Raw genomic sequence first — 27361 nt, 5'->3', positions numbered from 1 at the left:
CACTAATTTGGGGTAACTTTTGCCTCAACTACGACCGTAAGAACTTGAAAAGGATCATTTAAGACAGTCTTTCAAAATGAGGAGGAACAAAATATAAGGTCAAAGAATACAAACCAAATTCTCTGTACGAATTCGTTGTTGCAATTCGACACTATTTTCGCAGTGTCCGCAAATTTGCTAGCTTTCATAACCAGGGCTGCAGAATATGCTTGGTGCCAGAAAAATGTTAGCCCAGCAAGGTCGCGGAAAAATGACAAAGAAGGCAGACATAACACCAAAACAGGAGAAAACTATGTGGACATTTTGTATCCTCGGAGAGGACAACCCAAAAAGGTTAGTCTCAAAGGCTTGGAAAACACTTTTCCATCCCAGCAGGCAGGTAAACACAGCAATTCGTGTGTTGGCCCTTAGTCCCAAATACATGTACAATGGTTATACCAGATATCTGCAATACTTGGAGGATACATAAAAAACGAACAAGATTGGCTTAAAAGCCCTGGAGAGGTGAGAAGATGGCACAAGCTTAAGAAAATAAGAGCAATTCTGTGCTTGATGCCCAGTCCTCTTTGTTTGTTCGAAAAAAACCTTTGTTTAAGGTAAGATTAACTTGCTAATTGAAATGAAAAAAAAATATGCTTAAGAGTTGTTAAGAATATGTTGTGTCTATCACTTAATAAACAAGTGGACCATTAAGCTGTTCAATTTTATGTAACTGGCAAGGAAATGTTTTTAAATTACTCGCTATTAACTTGTTTTTTAATTTATTGCCACATGGCGATTTTTCAGATCAGTGAGCGGCAAATGTACCGCTTTATGCTTGCGCCCGCTCCCATCTCCTACACAGTCAAATTGGTACTGCGACAGCCACATAAGTAAACATCCGCTCCAACAGATGATCCGCAATCTGTGTGCAAACGCCGGTTTCCAAGGCACAAGCCATTGATCTATACACTGGTTATTATTGTTTGACATGTGTTTTTCTTCATGGGAAGGATGCGATTGTCTGACTTATTTACATATATATATGTGTGTTTGAATGTTTTCCTTAATGTTATATATCTGTACATATGCATATACATATTAACAGTTTTGAAAACAAATTCTAACAGTTTAATAACATTACGAAATATTTTCGAAGAAAAGAAGCCTTACGCCAATGATGCGACTTAATGTGACAAGTGAGTTTGGGAAGGTCATCCCAGGGAAGCTAGATTAATTATACTACTGAAAGAAGGAGAAAAGAGGCCTTAATCGGCCAATGATGCGAATGATAGGGACATAACGGAGTAGATGGGGGTCATCCTGGCCTTTATGCCGTCAACGTGATTTCTCAAGTAACTTGTGTGCATATTGCAAAATATTCTCACAAAAAAAAACTGAGACCAGCAGCTGATTTGGTCATTGCTGGTGACAAGGAACTGGTCAAGCCATCATCGTCAATATACGGCCAAGGGGATTCTGGGTTGTCCCAAGTTAGCTACTGGTATCTACTATGGACAATTTAAATGGAAAAGAAGTCAGAGACCAAATGATTGCAGCCAAAGATGGTTAAGCAACAGCAGGATATTTTTTAATAAAAAAGGTTAAATGAAGAACAAATATTCTCCCAACAAAACTGAATCAATTAAAACGGGAACCAATAAGAAATATCAACACTAGGGGGAAAAAAGAAAAGCTGTCAAAGATATCAGAGCATAGGTTGAAGTAAACCAATCCAGCTTTCTATGAGAATCATGGAATGTGATGGAACCTAGTTTTTCAAACTTACAACAATCTTCACCATATGGGACTCAGAAAAAGAGAACTTCGGTTGGACTTTTTCACAAGTTAAAATGACACAGAAAGGTTAATTCATCAATATGCAGCCCGTCTGGGGAATTTGTTAGGGAAAAGGCGAGCTTATCTATTGTAATTATATTATACGTTTGTTTTATATAGTGTCCTTAAGTTACATTCATGTCATTTGTATTTGATCTGATTCACGGACCATTGCAGTCCAAACTGTCACTGATGGTGAAGGAAGTGTGTTAGGTCATCCTCACTTTCATGGAGTAGTTCAATCTTCCTTTTGTAAACCCGAATGATAGTGCCAATTACCGTTCATGTATGCAACAGATGTAAATGTGTACTGCCAAAATTTTATCAATAAACTGTGATTGACATGTGACATTATGTTGCATAAATCTGGGCCTTGTTGTAAAGGGAAATAACTCCAAACAAGAGTATATGATTATGGCACTATTAGGACAATGTTGTATGCCCTTAAAACTGCTTCTATAGGAACATTTATATCAATACCATTATAAAGTGAATATTACTTGAGAAGGACAAAAAAACACAACTTAACATCATTTTGATTAATACATGTTTAAAGAGGAATTCAATCTCTCAGAAATGAAATGGACTCCGGCTAATGTGAGCCTCCAAAGTACGACATTATACGTAGGGTTTCACTAAACTGCGAAAAGTGTTTTGTAGGACCTATAAAAAACACTTCAATTATTTGGGACTAAGATATTGGGGACCTCCGTGGGCTATGACGAAATCAAAGAGAAAATGACCTAGAAATGAAACTCAATACCCAGCCAGTCTGTGAAATATGTTTAGCTTATGGTCAAGTGGGCTGTTAAATGTATGTTATTAGTTTGTTTTTATGTATTGCCCTTTAGTTACATACATGTTAGGTATTTCAACAGATCCAAAGACCGTTCCAGCCCATACGTCTGCTGATGAAGAAGGAGGTGTGAGAGGAGCTCTGCATACATAGAGATACACGCAGGGACACCAGCAGACAAATAGATGGACTATAACACAGGGCCCATGAACACATAAAGCATACGGATGCTGAAGAAGGAGGTCGTGGAGGATCTCTGCCGACGTAGACATTAACTGTTACCAGCAGGGACCCCTGGAGACAAATAAATGGACTATAACACAGTCCCCCGGAAGACAGAGACCATGCGGCTGCTGAAGGAGGTCATGGAGGATCTCTGCAGACGTAGACATTAACTGTTACCAGCAGGGACCCCTGGAGACAAATAAATGGACTATAACACATGAACCCTGAAGACATGGAGCATTCGGCTGATGATGATGGAGGTGAAGAAGGAGATTATCCTCACTCTCATGAGGAAGTTCAATATTTCTATTTCATACCCAACTGATAATGCCAATTACCGTGCATGTATGCAAAATATGAAAATGTTTTCCACCAATATCTGGTCATTGCTCTCCAAGAACTGAGAGAAATAGGTAACTTATGTATAAGGAAACTAAAAAGTCAGTGATGTGAACCATATGGGGAACTGAAATACCCATGTAATTATGATAGTCGACTATAAATACAGATTTGTGTCACATTATTATTTTTTATTTGTTATAATAGAAACATTTATATTACTACAATGTATATTCGTCTTATTATAGCAAATTATCATAATTGCTATATTATTATCACTATTCTATTATTATTTTTATTATTATTATTATTATTATTATTATTATTATTATAAGGGCTTGATATAAAATGCACGTTGATCACATATTATGACATTTGTCTTTTCTTTGTACGAATACTGTAACGAGATGCTTTATGCATAAGTTGAAATAAAATCTGTTCTGTTCTGTTCTATAAAATGTGTCTTGCCCCTACAGCTGCTGCTCACTAAACATTTTATACTATAGAGAAGTAAGTGTGTGTTACTTTAGAAGAACATAAACAACAACTGAACAAGATCATGTTAAGACCCGTAAGATAAACAACACCGCATGGGCCTCAAAAATAGGACAGTTTTCCTAGAGATATCACTTATACGAAGAGGTCAAACTGCTGCAAGACAATTATTGGACTTGTAAGATAAATACCACAACAAAACAAAATTATTGGGCTTCGGAAAGTAGGACATTTTTCCGAGGTTACAAATATCCGCTGCAAGATCATTGTTGAACCCGAAGATAACACCACCACATGGGCCTCAAATTATCTGCTAGTTACGTTTTGGAATTTTAAGATTAACATCACAATACGGGCCTCAGAAAATTAGGAAATTATTCACAGCGGTCATACTTAAATGTTGCTTTATATGTTTTGTACCAGTAAAATGAATAAACCTTATGTGCCTCAGAAGTAAGACAATTAATATAGGGGTTGCACGTATAACTGCTGCAACAAAACGTTTTGTACCCGTAAGATAAACAACACCATATGAACCTCAGAAGTAGGATATTATATATAGATGTTGCACTTTACTACTGCACGATTATTGTGTGAATCGGAAGATACAACAATACCATATGGGCCTAAGAATTTGAGAACCTTGGTAAGCCTTGCCACATTCGAAAAGATAGACCTAAAAAGGTTAGGCCTGTTTTTAATATCGTGTATTTTAGACAATATTCCACTTACTTCCATAATGATTTTTATTTTCTTAAATGTTACCATGGTAATACAAGATATTTTATGTTTTTAAGGATGGACTGCCAATATTTGAGCTGGTAGAGGACAGCCTAGCCGTCATCCCAGTGGAACCAATTGCTATGCGGACAAGAAGCGCCACCAACAGTTGAATTTTTAACCTAGGATTTAGAATAAAGTACATCATTTTTCAGTTGGATGGGCTTCGTCAAACTCACCTATGGATGAGCCCCATGCCATTGTGGCATCAGCAGAGGATCCACTCCTTGCGGAACGAAAGTAGGGGTCTCACTTAACTGTGGCGAGTGTTTAGGAAAGAAGACCATCCGTGGGCATTGCCACATTCGAACGGAAAAAGGTCATCAATATCCTGCCAGTCTAGGAAGGTTGTACGGGAAATGGCCAAGTTGGCCCTTGTAAATATGTTATACGTTTGTTTTATTTATTGCAGTTTAGCTACATGAATGTCTTGTATTTCAACAGATCCACTGACTGTTGCACCCTATATGACAGCTGATTATGAAGGAGGAATGAACATGTACTCTCTTATTTCTGGTCATAACGCTCACCTTTTTATGACAAAAATTCATGTGAAACTAAAGTGTCACATGTTTAGAGCATGATATCCAGAACTAAATCTTATTGTTATTGTTATTGTTATTGTTAATATACAAGAGTACATGATTATGACAATGTTGTAGGACCTTAAAACTTAGGAACGTTTATATTATTACCATTATACAGTGAATGTTACTTGAGAAGGACAAAAACCACAACTTAACATCTTATGACTAATAAATGTTTTTAGAGGAATTCAATCTGGCAGAAATGAAATGGACTAAAGGCTATGTGAGCCTTCAAAGTATGATATTATACATAGGGTTTCACTTAACTGCGAAAAGTGTTGTAGGACCTATAAACAAACACTTCAATAATTTGGGCCTAAGAAATTGGGGATCTGCGTGGGCTCTGACAAAATCAAAGAGAAAATGACCTAAAAATGAAAACTCATTATCCAGTCAGTCTGTGAAATATGTTTAGCTTATGGTCAAGTGGGCTGTTACATGTATGTTATTAGTTTGTTTTTAAGTATTGCCCTTTAGTTACATACATGTTAGGTATTTCATCAGGTCCACAGACCGTTCCAGCCCATACGTCTGCTGATGAAGAAGGTGAGAGGAGCTCTGCATACGTAGAGATACACGCAGGGACACCAGCAGACAAATAGAGACTATAACACAGGGCCCTTAAAGACATCAAGCATACGGATGCTGAAGAAGGAGGTCGTGGAGGATCTCTGCAGCCATAGATATTAACTGTACAAAAAGGAACCCCTGGAGACAAACAAATTGACTATAATACACGGCCCCTGAAGACATAAAGCATACGGATTCTGAAGAAAGAGGTCATGGAGACGTAGACATTAACTGTACCGTTACAAGCAGGGACCTCTGGAGACAAATAAATAGACTATATCACATGAACCCTGAAGACATAGAGCATGCGCCTGCTGACGATGGAGGTGAAGAAGAAGGAGCTTACTGTTATGAGGAAGTTCAATATTTCTAATATTTTTTATACCAATTACCGTGCATGTTTGCAAAATATGAAAATGTTTTCCACAAATATCTGGTCATTGCTCTCCAAGAACCTAGAGAAACGGGTTACTTATGTACGAGGTAACTAAAATGTCACTGGTGTGAACCATATGGAAAACTAAAATACCTATATGTATATCTTTGTAATATTAATGTAAATTCTTTTTTCGGTGTAAGCCTAAATTCCTCTGAGGTGTTGAGAATACAAAACCATCAAGGAATGTTTTCCCATGGCTTCTTAAAAATGGCCCTTGTAAAGGATTTCATAAAAAAACAGACTCAAAAAAACAGACTCAAATGTGATTCTATATCAGCCTTTTACTGTCTTAAATCAGCTATAAAAAATTAGCATGAACTTGATCAAACTGTTAGAAAAGAGCATCATCTTTAGAATTAAAACTTAAATTTAAAACCACCATCAGTATTGTTAGCAGGATGCACAATTTAGTATTTCTTTGTTTTCATTCAACAGATGGAATTATTATATATTATGTGAAAATAATTTTGTTGTTCTGAAATTTTTACAAACAATACAATAACCAAATCAGGTTCAATAACACTTTGTTTTTAATACCGTGTATTTTAGACAATATTCCACTTACTTCTATCATAATTTTTATTTTCTTAACATTACCATGGTAATACAAGATATTTCATGTTTTTTAAGGATGGACTACCAAGAAAACGGTCCTTATCTCCGGATGTTTTACCACCCCGGAGGCGAAGAAGGACCGTTCCGGGGCTGGCTGCCCCATCCAGGGATATGTCCCCCTGGACATTAATGCGCCAAACCACTCGAAGCTTTTTCCCGAAAAGGCCTTTGAGACCGCAATATGTAAGTAAATCGTTGTTCAAATTTTATGTAATGTTTTTTTGATTGATAGTATGTAACTTACAAGTTTATGCGACTGCCTCACAACAAGCCGTTTAGTTTTGCAGTCCCATTGCCATTGATTTTGAGTAACTATTAATCTTTTGCTAACGCCTCGGTCCAAATACACCTTCGGGGGCTGTCACTTGCAGGTACTTATGATGTCATATGACCCTTAGATGTGTGAAATATTTCTTAAATGTGACATTATTTGATGTTGACAAAAAATGGTCAAATGGTTAAATAACACTTGGTTACAGTACCGTATGTTTTAGACAATGTTCAACTTACTTCCATCATGATTTTTATTTCATTAACATTACCATGGTAATACAAGATATTTCATGTTTTTAATGATGGACTGCCAGTATTTAAGCTAATGCCAGATGAGGTCCCTGACATCCCTGAACCAATTTCCAGGCGAACGAGCAGCGCCACCAACAGTAAGATGTTACTAATTTTTTAACCTAGGTTGAAGAATATAGTGCATCGTTTTTCAGTTGGGATGGCCTCGTCAAACTCACCTATGGATGAGCCCGATGTCATTGTGGCATCAGCAGAGGATCCACTCCCTGCGGAACAAAAAGCTGGCGAACAAGAATTGCACCAAGAGTACTGGTTGTTATAGATTATTTACCAGGTTTTCACAAAGTGAAACCTGGTTCTTAGAATAAAGTAAATTGTTTTCAGGTGAGTTGGCCTCTTCAAACTCAGCAAACTCTTAACTTTAGTTAGAATTAGCATTTTGACCAAACTTTGTATTTATGAAGACCTTTCATTTGATTGCATTTTAAAACCCTAGGGTCAATGTTAAGGTTACTGTTAAAAGAAAAAGAAAACTGGTTGGTACTGAATAATTTGAGTTTGGGTTGCCATATTTTGACGAAATTTGGTGTGTATGAAGAGTTATTGAGATATTTTATGGGATTGCGTTTGTGACTCTAAGGGTCAAGGTCACTGTTCCTTAAATAGTCAACAGTAAGTCTAATTAATGGTTAAAAGGGGAATACAAATGATTTGGACTCGGGACCAAAACATCACTATATGAGCCAGCGAAGAAGGGGTCTCATTTAACAGCGGCGAGTGTTTAGGAAAGAAGAACATCTGTGGGCATTGCCACATTCGAATGGAAAATGACCAAAAAAGGTCATCAATATTCTGCCAGTCTAGGAAGGTTGTACAGGAAATGGCCAAGTTGGCCCTTGTAAATATGTTATAAGTTTGTTTTATTTATTGCCCTTTTTATAGCTACATAAATGTTTTGTATTTCAACAGATCCACTGACCGTTGCTACCTATATGACAGCTGATTATGAAGGAGGGATGAACATGTATTCTCTTTATTTCTAGTTATAACGCTCACATTTTGATGACAACGATTCGTGTGAATAAAGAAACTAAAATGTCACATGGTTTTGACCAGAACCGAATATTAGTATTATTATTGTTTTTATTATTATTATTATTATTATTGTTATTGTTATTGTTTTTGTTACTGTTATTGTTATTGTTAATTATTATTGTTATTTGAGTATTAGTATTAGTATTAGTAATAGTATTGATATTAATTATATTATTATTATTATTATTACTATTATATAATATATGGGCTTAATATAGTATTACTATGGCTGCCTGCTCAAACTTAAAACTGCTTAAAACGACAACTTAACAACATTTTGTCTAATAATTTATTAAAGGGGATTACAATCCTATATGAGCCTCAGACGTAGGACATAATACATAGGGGTTTCACATAACTGCCGCAAGTGTTTTTTGGACCCGTAAGATAAACATTAAAAAAAGAGGAGCTCCGAGTGCCTAATGCCATAATCAAAGAAAGAATGACCTAGAAAAGTAAAGAAATCCATATCCGGCAGGTCTGTGGTATATTCTGTAGTAAATGGTTTAGCTGGCCTTTGTATGTATGTTATTAATGTGTTGTTATATATTGCGGCTTAGTCACACAAACATCGTATGTTTTTTAATAGATAGTAAGAGGTCTAACAGAAATGTTCTCACGGTTCTATTGCAACGTAATCTTTTCTTGTATTTTGTTTACAAAATTAATATTTTTTATATATGGTTATCACCAGTTACCGATCAGCCGGAAGGAAGCAATGAATCTAAAAGGGGAAATTAAATATGCAATAAATGAACCCGACACTATCAGCCAAAAACACTAAATGGATATCAGAAGTAAGACATTTTACAAAGAGGTCTTACTTAACTCAGCTGCAAGATAGTTATTGGAACCGGAACACGAACACCACGATATGGGACTCAGGAATAAAGAACCTTCTTGGGCCATGCCACATTCAAAGAAACAATTACCAAAAAAGGTAAATTCATCAATATCCAGCCAGTCTAGGAATGTTGTATGGGAAATGTTCGAGTTTGCCCGTGTATGTTATGGTATAAGTTGTTTTATTTATTTCCCTTTTAGCTACATAAAGGTATATTTGTGTATGAATGTGTATTTCAATTGATCTACGGACCGTTGCAGCCTATACGTCTGCTGATGATGAGGGGATGGGAAGAGCTATTCCTCATTTTCATGAAGAAGTTCTCCAATACGTCTGCTGATGATGAGGGGATGGGAGGAGCTATTCCTCATTTTCATGAGGAAGTTCTCCAATACATCTGCTGATGATGAGGGGATGGGAGGAGCTAATACTCACTTTCATGAGGATGTTCTCCCATCCATCTGCTTATGAGGAAGGGATGGGAGGAGCTAATCCTCATTTTCATGAGGAAGTTCTCCCATACGTCTACTGACAAGGAAGGGATGGGAGGAGCAAAATCCTCACTTTCATGAGGAATTTCCTCTCATACGTCCGCTGATGAGGAAGGGATGGGTGGAGCTAATACTCACTTTCATGAGGAAGTTCTCCCATACGTCTGCTGATGAGGAAGGGATGGGTGGAGCTAATCCTCATTTTCATGAGGAAGTTCTCCCATACGTCTGCTGATGAGGAAGGGATGGGAGGAGCTAATCCTCATTTTCATGAGTTCTCCCATACGTCTGCTGATGAGGAAGGGATGGAAAGAGCTAATCATCACTTTCAGGAAAGTCTAAATTCTTCCTATTTTACACCCAACAGATAATGCCAATTACCGTCCATGTATATGTCGATGTATATGAAAATGTATTATGCTTATTTATTGTCATTATGCTCTTCTTTTGAGGACAGAGATTTGTGAAACCTAAATGTCACATGTTTGGACAATGAACTGAATCTACACAAATAATGTGATGAAAATCAACTATAAATAATGATTTGTATGACATGATTATCTTTATTATTATTATTATTATATTATTATTATTATTATTATTATCATTATTATTATTATTATTATTAACTTAATAGGGACTTTATATATCATAAGGGTTATACTATATGGGCCCCACTATATGGGCCCCACTATTGTTGTTAAAGAAAAAGAATATAAAATAATAATATAGTATTATGACTTTATTAGGACTATTTATGGCCCTTGTAGACGCTGCCTAAGAAACATTTGAACCATTTCCAGTATAACAGTGTGTAGTACTTGAGAAGGACAAAAACGACAACGTAACATTTAACCTCATGAGGTACATGAAAAGACCTCAAACACAAAAATCACTATATGGGCCTCAAAAGTAGGACATTGGACGTGGGGGTCTCACTATATTGCTTCAAAATGATAATTGGACCCATAAGACAGACACCACCATATAGTCCTTCGAAAAATTGAATGCCATATTCGAAGAGAAAAATGACGCAGAAAGCTACAAACATCAATATCTAGCCAGTTTGTGAAAGATTGAATATTTATAGGAATGGTCAAGTTGGTTACAGTATACATGTTATTATTTTATATAGTGTTCTTTAGTTATATATTTGTCATGAATTTCAAGAGATCCACGGACCGTTGCAGGGCTGTAACGGTTAATCTTTATGTAAACAGAGCTTCTGACCTCTGCACGCATGAGCTTGACTGTTACACACATGACCTCTGCAGTCAAATAGCTTGACTATTACACACATGACCTCTGCAGTCAAATAGCTTGACTATTACACACATGACCTCTGCAGACATATAACTTAACTTTTACACATATGGCATCTGCAGACAAATAGCTTTACTATTACACACATGACCTCTGCAGACATAGAGCTTAAATATTACACAAATGACCTCTGCAGACATAGTACTTAACTATTTCACACATGACCTCTGCAGACAGAGCTTAAATATTACACACAGAGCCTCTGCAACCAAAGAACTCTTTAAATAAAATGCTAATACACAATGCCTCTTCAGGCAAAAACTTTCCTAGTACACACATAGCCCACTGCAGACATAGAGCTAAACTATTACTAACATAGAGCCTCTGCAGACATAGAGCTAAACTATTACTTACATAGAGCCTCTGCAGACATAGAGCTTAATGATTATACACATGGCCTCTGCAGACATAGAGCAGAATGATTATACACATGGCCTCTGCAGACATAGAGCAGAATGATAATACACATGGCCTCTGAAGGCATAGAGCTTAATGATTATAAACATGGCCTCTGCAGACATAGAGCATAATGATAATACACATGGCCTCTGCAGGCATAGAGCTTAATGAATATACACATGGCCTCTGCAGGCATAGAGCTTAATGATTATACACATGGCCTCTGCAGACATAGAGCTTAATGAATATACACATGGCCTCTGCAGACCTAGAGCTTAATGATTATACACATGGCCTCTGCTGGCATAGAGCTTAATGATTATACACATGGCCTCTGCAGGCATAGAGCTTAATGATTATACACATGGCCTCTGCAGACATAGAGCTTAATGAATATACACATGGCCTCTGCAGACATAGAGCTTAATGATTAAACACATGGCCTCTGCAGACATAGAGCTTAATGATAATACACATGGCCTCTGCAGACATAGAGCTTAATGATTATACACATGGCCTCTGCAGACATAGAGCTTAATGATTTTACACATGGCCTCTGCAGACATAGAGCTTAATGATTATACACATGGTCTTTGCAGGCATAAAGCTTAATGATTATACACATGGCCTCTGCAGACATACGTTTAACTTTACATTCAAGACTTCTGCATACATAGAGCCTATTTTGTACACACAGAGCATCTGTTTTCATAGAACTTAACTAAAGCAAACATGACCGGCTGTAGACAATTACAAGCTTTACTACTGCACACACAACCTAAAGCGGCCCTGTTACTGTAACTGGCCTTTCAAAATCTGCAATACAGGCTATTTGTATCCATGTAACTTTGAGAAAGAATCAAAATTCAAAAAAGAAAAAGTTAAGTTGAGAAACATTAGTAAGGGATAGGTTTAAGGGCAGACAGTGCGACTCCTGTATGCCTCCATTCCGGGGCGTACAAATTATTTTTCAAAAAAAAATATTGATCTATTTATCAAAGAGCCAATTGGTGAAATTAAAATATTCCAAATTGTCGAACGTTTATTGTTAAGAATATTCCAGAGTATTTCTGCGCTACAATGGCAGTTAAGTGTCTACTTAGTTAGTTTCATAACTATTTTTACTATCACTGTTGCTCTGATTAGCATAGCTAAAGATAAATGAAAATGGTTATCGACCCAAAGCTTTATATTTAAGATTTGAAATTCACATACAATTGCATATGTGCCCATCGTTATGTTAATAAAAGTTAAAAAGGTCTCAAGTCATCAAATAACGTAAAATTATGTTTTATGAAATAGTTTTCCATTACTATTTTTAGTTCAATGTAATTTTAACTATACAATTCCATCAATGGCGTTTACATATTAATCATAATTGCCATTGTTTCCCAAAATGAAAGTTTAATAAAATATCCCCCTAATATATTTTTGACATTTGAGCCATTCAAAAAGTTTCTTACTTTTTTCACTTCACTTGCCTGGCGAATTTAACAATGTCAACAGTGTAAACAAATGGCGCCTTTTTGAAAACATGTTTGGTTGTTAAATTAATCAGACTCATGATATGAAGAAAGTGACAGACTTTTGAAAAGGACAGAAATGAGAAGCCAAACTGTAACAATTACAATTAAAAAATGCAAATTTTAACAAACAAAAAAATGACCCTAATTTCGAATATATTTCAATTATCTAAACAGAACTAATATGGAAAAAACTCCCTTTATTTGTTCAATTAATTTGTATATCAATTGAAAATGTGCTATGTTTATGTTGAAAAAAAACACATGAAAAGGTTCACATGTCTGCAGGTTAACACCTTAATTCATATAGATAACTAAACAAGCAAGTGGAATTGATATCCTCCCACCTAATAAGGAAAAGTTCATGAAATGGAAAACCTTGACCCGATAATATTCCTATATACGTAAACATGTAATATGACTTTTTTTCTAAGCTCCAAAAATATAACCTCTGGATTGTTTGTTTTAAGAAAAGTTTTTGAAATAGTGACATAGTTTTAAAAAAAAACACCTGACAGAGTTTCAAATTAATAATAAAATTGATGAAAGAAAACATTCTGAAAAAACTTTCATAAATATTGGACCGAATACAATCAGTCTCTTGTGTATTTCAAGGATTTCCTATAATTTCACCTTGTGACAAAGTTTTTGATCCCATGTGACCAACATTCATAGGCATGATATGTGTTATGAAAGAAATTATTCTGATTAAGTTTCATTGATATAGGACAAGACATATGGCCTCTTGTATGAGGATTTTACGAAGGGGGACATTCAAACCAAGTTTGAACAACATCTGACCAAAACATATGATTTGGTTCAAAACAGGATAAATCGATGGTAAAAGGAATGCCAAAATAATTTTGATTGGTCATTCTGTGATTTCAAATGAAATAAGTGGATATATTTACTGGTATAGACAAGACGTCAAAATTGTAATGCTGAAAATGTATAGACAAGACGTCAAAATTGTAATGCTGAAAATATGTACTTAACTATTTAAAATAAGATCTGACTCAAGATTACTCAACTTTTTTGGCATTGGCACTGTAGGTTTATCATTTAAATTCATAATGCAATTACACATAATTATGCATACATTCAGGAAAGTCTATCTTAAACTACAAACATGCTGTCCCCACTAATCGTTGACGTAAGCAGCCCAGGAGTGATCGATGCAGTATAGAGGTAGGAACGTGGGTCCTTTTACACGGATGGATGGATGGAGGGACGTTGAAATGGCAAAGTTCCTGGAAGAGATAAACAATTCAACCTTATACAATGACACTTAAAACCCAATTAAACAAGAGATGTTTGTCAAACATTATGCCCCCTGAGCGCCAAGTTGCCAGAAATATTTGGACAATTGAATGAAATATGCATGGACTGAAATGACAGCTGATTTGTCATTGGATGCATATGAGGCAGGTCATCTACTGGTCATACCTAATCTTCATGTCAAGTTTGATGACCATAGGTCCGGGAATTGTTGAGTTATCACTCGGACAAGCTTTGGTCTTCCAACAGACCGACCGACATGTGCAAAGCAATTATATAACCCCTCTGCTTCGAAGGGGGGCATAATTAAACTAGATGTTCACTGAAAACTGATACTTCAACTCATGCATTTAGTGACATATAAATTTCTACTGTCTACTATATAAGAAAATAAAATATGGACAATCAGAAAACCTTTTTTCAGCTTACAGTCACACTGACCTTGACCTTTGACCCACTGACCTCAAAATCAATAGGGTTCATCTGCTGGTCATGACCAATAAGCCTACCTAGTATGAGGTCCCTGGGTCAAAGCGTTCTCAAGTTATTGATCGGAAACCGTTTTTCATGTTAAGGTCACACTGACCTTGACCTTTGACCCACTGACCTCAAAATCAATAGGGTTCATCTGCTGGTCATGACCAATACACCTACCAAGTATGAGGTTCCTGGGTCAAAGCGTTCTCAAGTTATTGATCGGAAACCGTTTTTCATGTAAAGGTCACACTGACCTTGACCTTTGACCCACTGACCTCAAAATCAATAGGGTTCATCTGCTGGTGATGACCAATACACATACCAAGTATGAGGTTCCTGGGTCAAAGCGTTCTCAAGTTATTGATCGGAAACCGTTTTTCATGTAAAGGTCACACTGACCTTGACCTTTGACCCACTGACCTCAAAATCAATAGGGTTCATCTGCTGGTGATGACCAATACACATACCAAGTATGAGGTCCCTCGGTCAAAGCGTTCTCAAGTTATTGATCGGAAACCATTTGGTGAAACCGTTTTTCATGTTAAGGTCACACTGACCTTGACCTTTGACCCCCTGACCTCAAAATCAATAGGGTTCATCTGCTGGTCATGACCAATACACCTACCAAGTATGAGGTTCCTGGGTCAAAGCGTTCTCAAGTTATTGATCGGAAACCGTTTTTCATGTAAAGGTCACACTGACCTTGACCTTTGACCCACTGACCTCAAAATCAATAGGGTTCATCTGCTGGTGATGACCAATACACATACCAAGTATGAGGTTCCTGGGTCAAAGCGTTCTCAAGTTATTGATCGGAAACCGTTTTTCATGTAAAGGTCACACTGACCTTGACCTTTGACCCACTGACCTCAAAATCAATAGGGTTCATCTGCTGGTGATGACCAATACACATACCAAGTATGAGGTCCCTCGGTCAAAGCGTTCTCAAGTTATTGATCGGAAACCATTTGGTATTCCGACCGACCGACAGACAGACAGACAGACAGACAGACAGACCGACCGACATGTGCAAAACAATATACCCCACTTTTTTCAAAAGGGGGCATAATAATGGTGATCATTTCATTTTCATCTAAGTGGCTTAAGCACATGGCTTTACAGCAAGGTCACAGTTATTCTGTGAAGAAATTTGGTTTGATTCCCCGGGAAACTAGGGCGCTTGTGAGCTTATATAGTTAGTAGTTAACATGCCAGACATTTGTATCTAATCTGGGTTTTTTTCTTTTTCATGAATAAGGCCAGTTTGTTTGTTTTTCGTTTTACGGGAATTTTTTCAAAAATAAACGCCAGGAGGAGGGAATAAAATAAAGAAAAAGATGTCGAAAAATGAGCGCCGAGAAAACAAAATAAAAATAAGATGAATTTTTCGTATTTTTTTCTTTTTTTCGGAAACATTTATAGAATGTATGTTTTGAAGTTTTGCACACTTGCTTTGTACTCCATACTGCCTGTTGTATAATAGATTTGTACAATAAAGTCAAACAAAGATGTCATTTTCAAGTAGCCAGAATAATGCACCAGTGTATGAAGTTTTATTAAATTCCCATCCAATAGTTTTCAAGTAATGCTCCAGACAAGAAAAAGTAACAAAGGGCAGTAACAATAAAGTCAAACAAAGATGTCATTTTCAAGTAGCCACAATAATGCACCAGTGTATGAAGTTTTATTAAATTCCATCCAATAGTTTTCAAGTAATGCTCCGGACAAGAAAAAGTAACAAAGGGCAGTAACTCTGTAATTAGCTGAAATAGAATTGCGGTTCCTGTACACTGCACTCCCTCTCATTGTGATCTATCACTGTATGAAGTTTTATTAAATTCCATCCAATACTTTTCAAGTTATGCTCCGGACAAGAAAAAGTAACAAAGGGCAGTAACTCTGCAATTAGCTGAAATAGAATTGCTGTTCCTGTACACTGCACTCCCTCTCATTATGATCTATCACTGTATGAAGTTTTATTAAATTCCATCCAATAGTTTTCAAGTTATGCTGCGGACAAGAAAAAGTAAACAAGAGGGCCATGATGGCCCTAAATCGCTCACCTGAGTAAAAGAGCTTAACCTTTGTTATTAATATAGCTTGTTTCTCAAAGAATATTGAACAAGAGCTGTCAAAGTATGTGACAAATGCCCCCCAATGTGACATTGATCTATGAACAAGTACATAAAAAGTTGATCTTGCCTTTATGTGTCAAATACATATTGCAAGTTATATTAAATTGCCTCTGAGCATGGAAAAAAAACAATCATACTAAATGACAGCCAACACTCTTTATGTCCTCATATTCAGCATTCCTTTGTGAATAAACACTTAGTGTATCTTTCACCTTAGAGGTAGGGACATGGGTCTTGCACACGACACGTTGTCTTGGTATGTCGAAAACATATGGCAAGTCATTTTAAAATCTGTCCATATAAGAGTAAGTCACAGCGCGGACACGACAGCCTATATTTTCCTTCAGGTTGGCATGGCAACCAGAGTTCTGCATGGAATTAATTTTTTTGAACAATTTTGAAAAAGCACCAACCAAGGATCATTCCTATGAAGTTTCATCAAAATTGTCCAAGCGGTTTAGGAGAAGAAGATGATTGTAACCAATTGTTGACACTTTTCCTTTAGGTTGCCATGTCAACCAGAGTTCTACATGGTATTAATTTCTTTGAACAATTTTGAAAAAGCACCAACCAAGGATCATTCCTATGAGGTTTCATCAAAATTGTCAAAGCGGTTTAGGAGAAGATGATTATAACCAATTGTTGACATTTTCCTTTAGGTTGCCATGGCAACCGGGCCAAACAAAATTATGTGAACAAATTTAAGAGAGGTCCATGCAAGGACACTTCAAACCAAATTTGCTGAAGATCTATCAAGGGGTTCATGGGAAGAAAATGTTAAGTTTTTTTTACTAATTTTAGCTCTGGTGGCCCTTAAAAGGGGCCAAACAAAATTATTTGAAAAGACCTGACAGAGGCCCATGCTAGGATGCTTCAGACTTGAAGATCCATCAAGCAGTTAATAAGATCAAGTTGTTTAAAGGTTTTTCTATTTTTTGCTATGGTGACCCCTAAAAGGGGCCAAACAAAACCATTTGAACAAAGTTGAGAGAGGACCATGTAAGGATGCTACATATCAAGTATGGAGTCATTCTGGCCTTTACTTTCAGAGGAAAAGATGTTTAAGTGACAAGACAATGTAAAAACAAATGACCCCTGAGCAAGGCCAATTTGACCCCGGGACAATAATTTGAATACCTTTGGTGTAGGTCCACTAGGTAACACTATATACCAAATATGAAAGCTCTAGGTCTTATATTTTGGAGAAGAGGATTTTTAAAGTTTTATTATACAAGACTATATAAAAATATTGAAAACCTAAGCCTATGAACACGGGGCGTGGCCAATTTTGACCCCAGGGCTAAAGTTTGAACAATCTTAATAGTGGTCCGATAAACAATGCTTCATACCAAATATCTAAGGCCTTCGCCTTTTGGTTTCGGAGAAGAAGATTTTATAAGTTTTCATCATATACATATATAAGGAAACCCATGACAGCCCGGGTGGGGCCATTTTTTGACCCCAGGGCCAAAGATTGAACAATATTGGTACAAGTCAACTAGATATATCATGCCAAATATCTAAGCTCTTGTCACTACTTGATTTTACGTGTGTATCTATATATGTATATTTGTTATTAATTGTTGTATGTGGCCCATATTGAAAATTGGTATGTGTACTAAATATGTTATCCCGTTTAAATTAAGACGTTACTTGTCTTTGTGAGTTCGGAGAAGATTTTTTAAGTTTTCACTATAACACATATAGAGAAAACCCATCAGCCCCGGGGTGTGGCCAATTTTGACCCCAGGGCCATAATTTGAACACACTTTGTAGAGGTCCACTAGACGATGAATCATGCCAAATATCTAAGCTCTAAGCCACGTAAGTTCAGAGGAGATGATTTTTGAAGTTTTCACTATAAACATATAGAGAAAACCCATGACCCCCAAAGGGGGTGGGGCCAATTTTGACCCCAAGGCCATAATTTGAACAATCTTTGTAGAGGTCCACTAGACGATGAATCATGCCAAATATCTAAGCTCTAGTCCAAGCAAGTTCAGAGGAGAAGATTTTTTAAGTTTTAACTATAAACATATAGAGCATACCCATGACCCCCCGGGGCGGGGCCAATTTTGACCCCAGGGCCATAATTTGAACAATCTTTGTAGAGGTCCACTAGACGATGAATCATGACAAATATCTAAGCTCTAGGCCAAGTAAGTTCAGAGGAGAAGATTTTTTAAGTTTTCACTATAAACATATAGAAAAAACCCATGACCCCCCGGGGCGGGGCCAATTTTGACCCCAGGGCCATAATTTGAACACACTTTGTAGAGGTCCACTAGACGATTAATCATGCCATATATCTAAGCTCTAAGCCAGGTAAGTTCAGAGGAGATGATTTTTGAAGTTTTCACTATAAACATATAGAGAAAACCCATGACCCCCAAAGGGGGTGGGGCCAATTTTGACCCCAAGGCCATAATTTGAACAATCTTTGTAGAGGTCCACTAGACGATGAATCATCCCAAATATCTAAGCTCTAGTCCAAGTAAGTTCAGAGGAGAAGATTTTTGAAGTTTTAACTATAAACATATAGAGAATACCCTAACCCCCCTGGGCGGTGCCAATTTTGACCCCAAGGCCATAATTTGAACAATCTTTGTAGAGGTCCACTAGACGATGAATCAAGCCAAATATCTAAGCTCTAAGCAATGTAAGTTCAGAGGAGATTTTTGATTTTTTTTAATATAAACATATAGAGAAAACCCATGACCACCCAGGGGTGGGGCCAATTTTGACCACAGGGCCATAATTTAAACAATCTTTGTAGAGGTCCACTAGACGATGAATCATGCCAAATATCTAAGCTCTAGTCCAAGTAAGTTAAGAGGAGAAGATTTTTGAAGTTTTAACTATAAACATATCAAGTATACCCATGACCCCCCGGGGCGGGGCCAATTTTGACCCCAAGGCCATAATTTGAACAATCTTTGTAGAGGTCCACTTGACGATGAATCATGCCAAATATCTAAGCTCTAGTCCAAGTAAGTTCAAAGGAGAAGATTTTTGAAGTTTTCAATATAAACATATAGAGAATACCCTAACCCCCCGGGGTGGGGCCAATTTTGACCCCAAGGCCATAATTTGAACAATCTTTGTAAAGGTCCACTAGACGATGAATCATGCCAAATATCTAAGCTCTAGTCCAAGTAAGTTCAGAGGAGAAGATTTTTGAAGTTTTAACTATAAACATATAGAGCGTACCCATGACCCCCCGGGGCGGGGCCAATTTTGACCCCAGGGCCATAATTTGAACAAACTTTGTAGAGGTTCACTAGACGATGAATCATGACAAATACCTAAGCTCTAGGCCAAGTAAGTTCAGAGGAGAAGATTTTTTAAGTTTTCACAATAAACATATAGAAAAACCCATGACCCCCCGGGGCGGGGCCAATTTTGACCCAAGGGCAATAATTTGAACAATCTTGGTAGAGGACCATTTGGTGATCCTACCTACCATATATCAACCGCCTAAGCCTTGTGGTTTGGGAGAAGAAGATTTTTAAAGTTTTTCCTTTCCATTGCCATGGCAACCAGAGTTCTGCATGGAATTCAATTCTTTGAACAATTTTCAAAGGGGACCACCCAAGGAACATTCCTGTGAAGTTTGGATGAAATTGGCTAAGCGGTTTATGAGGAGATGTCGTTTAAAGTAAAAGTTTACGGACGGACGACGGATGGACGGACGGACGACGGATGCCGGACAAATTGTGATCACAAAAGCTCACCTTGTCACTATGTGACAGGTGAGCTAAAAAGGGCAGTAACTCTGTAATTAGCTGAAATAGAATTGCGGTTCCTGTACATTGAACTCCCTCGTATTATGATCAATCACTGTCTGAAGTGACAAGAAAAAAGTAACAAAGGGCAGTAACTCTGTTATTAGTTGAAATAGAATTGCGGTTCCTGTATAACTCAGTAATAAGCAAGAATAGAGTTATGGTTATTGTACACTGCACTTCCTCTCAATATGCTTTATCATTGTATGAAGTTTAATCCAATTCCATCAAGTAGTTTTTAAGTTATGCTCCGGATCAGGTAAATTGCAAAGGACCGACTGACAAACCGACTGACCGACCGACCACAGGGTGACTCCAATATACCCCCTTCAAACTTTGTTTGTCGGGGTATAATTATTCGTTCTATAATGTGAGGTAAAAGTTATTTCACCTCATTTTGCGAGCTGCTGCCAAAGTGAGTTATCACCCTTGGAGATTGACATGTAGTTCCAGTGTAGGACAGCCTGGATAAAGTAACCACCCGTTGCTCCTATCTCACCCTTGAACGCCTGCAGCAGAGGGAGCACCACATACGCACAGAACGTCTCCTGCAGCCTGGGAGGATAAACAAACAGCTACAGTTACACTGCAGATTTTAAAGGTGCTGGCATTTCGGAAAACACCAAACATCATTAAAGGCTATACTACATTTTTGCAAACTTGAGTCATTTTTGCATTTTCATTAGCCAGCAGGGCCCAAATAATACCTTTTCTTCTTCTCAGAGAGTCCTCAATTTCATTTAGTAATTTGGCAAATTAGAAAAATGTACAGTCCGATGAACACTCATACATTTTCCTTATTTTAATTTAATTAAAATTTTGTTTCAACATGATAACAACACCGAGCGCCTTATTTTTCACAGCCACACAGATTCATAACAAAAACATAGTGAAGACCAAGAGAGCATACTTGTGGGCGCGAACTATTCTTTCTAGGAGTGCCTCACTGATCTCGTTCCCGACCATCGAGTGGTCCCCTATCTGGCTGATGAAAAACTGGTTCTGAAATACACGTATAACAGGATTACTGAACCTGAAGAAGAATAATAAGAGCAGTTGTAATGGTTTAGTATTAAAAGCTCAAAAAGGATGTTCTAAAAATACATACTCAGGGGTATAATAAAAAAAGACTTTGAAATGACAATAATACAATGAAAACTACAGGAACTAGCCCAGTAGTCGAAAATTCGAAAATAAACCCTGTTTAGAGGAAAAAGGCAAGGGCTCAAACAACAATGAACTAGATACACAAGGATATAAACACTACATGGTATAAACACTACATACACAAATACAAACACCACAGTCAGACCATACACTCATAAAAAACAAGAGCTGTCACAGTATGTGACGAATGCCCCCGAATGTGACATTGACCAATGAACAAGGTCAGTACATGAAAAGTTGATCTTGCCTTTACGTGTCAAATACATATGGCAAGTTATTTTAAATTGCCTCTGAACATAAAAAAAAAACCACCCATACTTGACAACCTACACTGTTATGTCCTTATATTCAGAATTCCCTTGTGAATAAACACTGTATCTTTCACCTTAGAGGAAGGGACATGGGTCTTGCACAAGACACGTCGTCTTCGTATGTGGAACACATGTAGCAAGTGATTTTAAAATCTGTCCATACAAGGGAAAGTTACAGCCCGGACACGGTATAAACACTACATACACAAATACAAACACCACAGTCAGACCATACACTCATAAAAAAAAAACGAGAAGATAACCGCCTCAGAACAGTCAGAGACACATGAGTCCAGTGGAACACAAGACTACTGGGGGGTTTAGCCAGTTTACATGGCCATGACTTCACACTTGTTCCTACTTTCATCAATAATTACAAAATTGAAAAAAAATATTAACCACTGCACCTTGATCTAAATGTATTGTTTTTTGTCTAACCTCGATGTAAATGTAGTGTTTTGCCCGCTTGATGCAGTCCAGGTATGCTTGGTGTATGGACTGCTCAGTTCGGTTTATGCCCGTCGACCAGCCACAAACGCTACGAAGAATTTGGGTGGTACAGCTGTAGGTGATATCCTTGATGGCCGGGGACACCTCACACTTGGCATATGTCTTGGGCATCAAGATTGGGAACTCTTTATTCGACTTGAAATTCTCAGTCTGAAACCATACATGAAACCATTGCTTTAACCATGGTTAAAACTTGATATTTCTCTTTTTGTATCTCTTATTTACTGGTTTTTCCAACTTACTCTTGCTTTTGTATTTACTGCTTTTATAAATGTTTCAAGTCATGTCAATATCATATTATTAAGCTACATTACACACATAGCAAAATCATATTCGACCTAGTTAACTTTAAGTAATATTATTTATCAATTATGTATATTGTGTCCCCTAAGTGCAATAACTGAATAACTGCATATAGAAATAGAAGAAAATATTGAGTTCTTGCACTAAAGGCCAAATAAAAAAAAATGTCTTGTTTCTGGTCACCCGACCGACCCTACTTTTTACCCCCCGACCGTTTTTTTTTTATAGCGTAAAGACCGTTTTTTATAATTAGCGTAAAGTGAGCCGGGATTCCCGGTCCCGGCGCCGAAGAGTAAACCGCGCTATCCGACAGTAATATTATATTCGTGACGTGTTTTTTATACGGCCGTGTCGAAGATGGCTGGCCCTGCGCAAACGACGTCTGTTACGCATTTGATAGCCAGAAAAATAGACAAATGTTTGCACTTCGACGGTTGTAGTGTCATTAAAGTTGCCCATTCGCAAACAACAATAAAAAGTCTTTTCATCGATTTACATGGCGAGCGAGAAAATGTCCGACTTGAAGCTAAATGTTCGGTAAGTTGTATGGTTGTTTAGATATCGTAAAAGGGTCATCGTAAAACAAATAATGCCTCGACCGAGAATGACAGTTTTGGCACCGACATTTTCGTAATTCAAAACACTATCTATACACATATATACAAGGTTTATTTGAATTGGACGAATTAAGGCAAAATAATGCCGACGAAGCGTGAATCATTATGCTGAGTGAATGGATTTAAATACTTCGTCTCTCTCAAATACCGAACGTCATATTAAAACGTTTCATTTTTGGACCTCGTTTTTAATGTTTTAAAGGATTAAAATTAATTTTCTGTATGAAGAACCATTGACATTACACTTAGTTAGGTGCCCGATACTATAATTAAAGCAGATAGAAGAATGAAGGGGCGATCTCTTATCTGGGTTATTTGATCAGTTTGCTTTTAATAAATAAAGTAGGAACTGTGGTCATTTAGATAAAAAGAGCTCCAGATATAAAACATATTTTGTGTTTTCATGATAAATATTTTCTTTGTGTATCCATCAAATCCTATCTTGTAACACCCAGCTTTTTGAGGCAATACTAGTCCTGCTCACATAGAAGATAGGGTTTGCTGGATAAATATAAAAGATTTATGTGAAGCTCTGCATATATTTATTTTTTTACAGACCGATGTACGGCCAGATTCTGAATTATTCGAGATTGATCCAGAACTAACAATTGGTGACCTAAAGGGGTTCTATCCTGTCAAATCACTGAAACTGCAATGTGTAACTGCAACACCAGATGATAGATTTATTCATATAAACACATGTAATTTTATTATTGTTTTCATATATATGTGTGTGTATAAATATGATCAGAACACAGACATCATTTTTTATAAAAACCTGTGAAACAAATATTCAGTTAAATATTCGACTCAAAATTTTCATAGCATAAAAAATATACAACAAAAAGGTTATCACAGACATAGTTTTATGCATTGCATAAATCACTGAATCTAATAAATTGATATTTTGTCTCTGTGATGTTTACCCTTTACCTCAGAAACCCTTTGGCATGCCTTTGCACACAGAGTAGACCCTGATAAGACATCTCAATGAGCTGTCTGATCAGGGTCAAATCCGTTTGCTTAACATAGTATGTTACAGATCTAAGTTTTCACTGTATTGGCTATGAATGCATATATATATATATATACCTTGATAAATTGGTCTATGGGGTTGGGACATGGGGAAGTCTTGAATGAATAATGAACAGGTGAAAATGTTTATAGATTTATTCATATAAACACATGTCATTTTATTATTATTTTCATATATATGTGTGTGTGTGTGTGTGTGCGTGTGTGTGCGTATGTGTGCGTGCGTGTGTGTGTGTGTGTGTGTGTGTGTGTGTGTGTGTAAATATGATCAGAACAAAGACATCATTTTTTATAAAACCTGTGAAAAAAAATATTTAGATAAAAATATCTGACTCAAAATTTTCATATTAAACATAAAAAAAATATACAGCTAAAGGTTATCACAGACATAGTTTTATGCATTGCATAAATCACTGAATCTAATAAAATGATATTTTGTCTCTGTGATGTTTAAATACCCAGTATTACGGTTTCTTCCATCCATATTTATATTACACCTACCTACCGACCCTGTTTTTTTTGAGGCATGTGACCAGAAACTAGACATTTTTTTTTTTTGGCCTAAGGTGAAATTATTTTCTTCATGCACTATTTAGATTGGCTTTTTAGGCAAAAGCAAGAATAAATCTATTATTACGAGTTTTCCTGTTAATGAAATGTTACATCTTATTACATATTCACCTTGCAGAAGTTCCAACGGAGGATAAAATGTCTCGCAATATCTCGGGCAACCTTGCCGTACACCACGCCCCCAACATCGTGCCATGGCATACGAGGTGTCTTGTCACGCTCAATGAAATCTGAAATACACACATTCATCTTCTATATATCAAGAAACTGAACTAGAGTTTTCATGTTATTTAAAACTCTTAAGGAAAAAAACAGGAAACAAGGTGATGGATTACAAGCCAGAGATACACAGATATTTCCAGCACATTAATTAAATGAAAGAAGCAAGCAATGAGCTATTTCACAGACTAATTGAAGAAAAAATAAATAAACAATACAAACCTTCAAAAGGATTATGGACATCAACAGGATCTTTGTGGATGAAGTTTATGTAGTCTTTCCCAATCCACAACTTTGACGAGCCTTCAAGACCCTCGTAGTCATCAGCCACTGAGGTTTTCATCACTGACTTTACCATCACTGCTGAATCATCACGGCGAAACAGTCGTTTCCATGGATACAGGAAATGCTGGAAGTCATCATCACTGTCCTGCCGTGATGCACGAAATGATATTTTGCTCACAATCCTGGCTGACAGAGACTGATGTGGGGACTGCACACCCCGCTCATAAGGGCTTTCAGGCGGGATGGGCTCCTCGTCCTCCGGGCGCTTGCCTCCATGCTCCAGCTTCTTGTTGTTGAGAACCATAGGCCACTTGTTACGGAACTTGTGTCCTGAACTCTCATCATCCGAGTCAGACTTCTCACTCTTGTCTGTGAACAAGGATGCATGGTAGAAAAATGTAAAATAGATCTACATGCTTGCTATAACCTTATTCCAAAATATGCTATTAATCATGTCATACACCAAATACTGAATGACTTATATCAGCTTTGTTCCGCTGTAAGAGAAGGATGGTTGGGCAGTTTTAGTGCATAGCAGGACAATACTTGCTGATGTTGAATTGAAATATAATAGAAACCCACCTTTCCCATCAGGCTGGTCCTCATCCTCATTCTTATCCTTCAGTTTGAATATTTTTCTGAGTTTCCGGGAGGCCCAGGTTTTCCTGCGGGAGGCAGCATCCTTTCTACTGGGGGTTGCATGAAGTTTCCCAGCTGTGACAGGAGCTATATGCTCCTCCTCTATCTCCCCTGTACCGTCTTCACGGAAGCGAACCGAAGCCTTCGTCTGGTTCTTATTCTGATCGGTAAAAGAGGCTTGAAGATCTGATGGCATTTCAGCACTGACTTCATCAACATGAACAGCTTTTACTTCTTCCTGGTTACAGACTTCTGCTTTTCTCTTTTGAATACCATTTGTATGACTAGAGACTTTATCATTATTAACATTATCACAAGAAATGATTTGTTCTTCAATCTTCTCCCAGTCAGTAGAATGTTCCCTGAAGCTATCAGGCATATCTTCACTGATCTGTATTTCATCTACATCAACTGACTTCATATCATCACTGTGTTCTTTTTCAAGCTTTATCACACCACATTCTACATTGACAGCACCATCATCTATAAATGGAAGACTATTGTTTTCAGATATTTCATCATCACCATCCGAATTAATCACATTACACACTTGTGAGTGAGGTGTATTCCCTGTATCTTGACTGTGGCCGGCTCCCTCTCTTATGTCCTGATCAACATGACTATGTCGGCTACCTCTCCTGTATCCTGAGCCCCATGACTGTGCACAGTGACCTCAGCCACAATGTTGTGATACCCAATCTTGTCCACAGTCTCCAGACTGTCATTATCTGTCAACACATCAGCAGAGCCAATTACTCCCTTTCAGAGCAAGAAGAGTAACGATTGCTAGAATATGGAACATTTTTTGTCACACTTAAATCTTCTGCGCTTGCACACTTTCCTGCTTGACCATTACTTAATCTCTTTGTATTTCCAACAGCTTTTTCCTCTTGGGAATTGTTATTTGACTGGAAACTATCACCAATACTTTCCTTAACCTGGTTCCCTGCTTCATCATATATACCACTGTCGGCCATGTTTGATTCCGGAGACTCAGCTATTGTGGATGGTTGGCGGGGGAGAGGCCTGATCTTCCTGTGTCTGGGGGCCGATCCATTCTGTGGAAATCCAATATCTGCTGGGGTTGGTTTTGGCAATGGAGTAAAGCTCTGTCATCCTGAAAAGAGACAATGTCGTGAATATTCTAGTTGATTATCTTTTCAGAA

The 27361-nt window shown here is 37.3% G+C and overlaps 1 protein-coding gene across 1 annotated transcript; it reads right to left on the bottom strand.

Annotated features, from left to right (window-relative positions):
- Nucleotides 1–20931: 20931 nt before the first annotated feature.
- LOC128216024 (uncharacterized) lies at nucleotides 20932–27172 on the bottom strand. Its single transcript, XM_052922619.1, has 7 exons — nucleotides 27074–27172; nucleotides 26139–26853; nucleotides 25494–25925; nucleotides 25164–25282; nucleotides 22456–22677; nucleotides 21450–21541; nucleotides 20932–21094 (listed from the first exon to the last, which is right to left on the bottom strand). Exons 1-7 carry the CDS (start codon nucleotides 27170–27172, stop codon nucleotides 20932–20934), a joined length of 1842 nt encoding a protein of 613 aa, XP_052778579.1.
- Between the last annotated feature and the right edge of the window lie 189 nt (nucleotides 27173–27361).

The sequence above is a fragment of the Mya arenaria genome, chromosome 14 (genome assembly GCF_026914265.1).
Source record: "Mya arenaria isolate MELC-2E11 chromosome 14, ASM2691426v1".
Taxonomy (NCBI): Eukaryota; Metazoa; Mollusca; class Bivalvia; order Myida; family Myidae; genus Mya; species Mya arenaria.
Note: the sequence above shows the minus strand (reverse complement) of the source record. Positions and strands in the feature narration are given on the sequence as shown.

Excerpts from the sequence above, each read along its gene's own strand:
- LOC128216024 (XM_052922619.1), bottom strand. The coding sequence starts at position 27,172 with ATGGCCGACAGTGGTATATATGATGAAGCAGGGAACCAGGTTAAGGAA. Across the intron at positions 26,854-27,073 it reads ATTCCCAAGAGGAAAAAGCT|TCATGGGGCTCAGGATACAG; the intron begins GTTGGAAATACA and ends CACTGTGCACAG. Across the intron at positions 21,095-21,449 it reads AGAATAGTTCGCGCCCACAA|GCTGCAGGAGACGTTCTGTG; the intron begins GTATGCTCTCTT and ends TTATCCTCCCAG.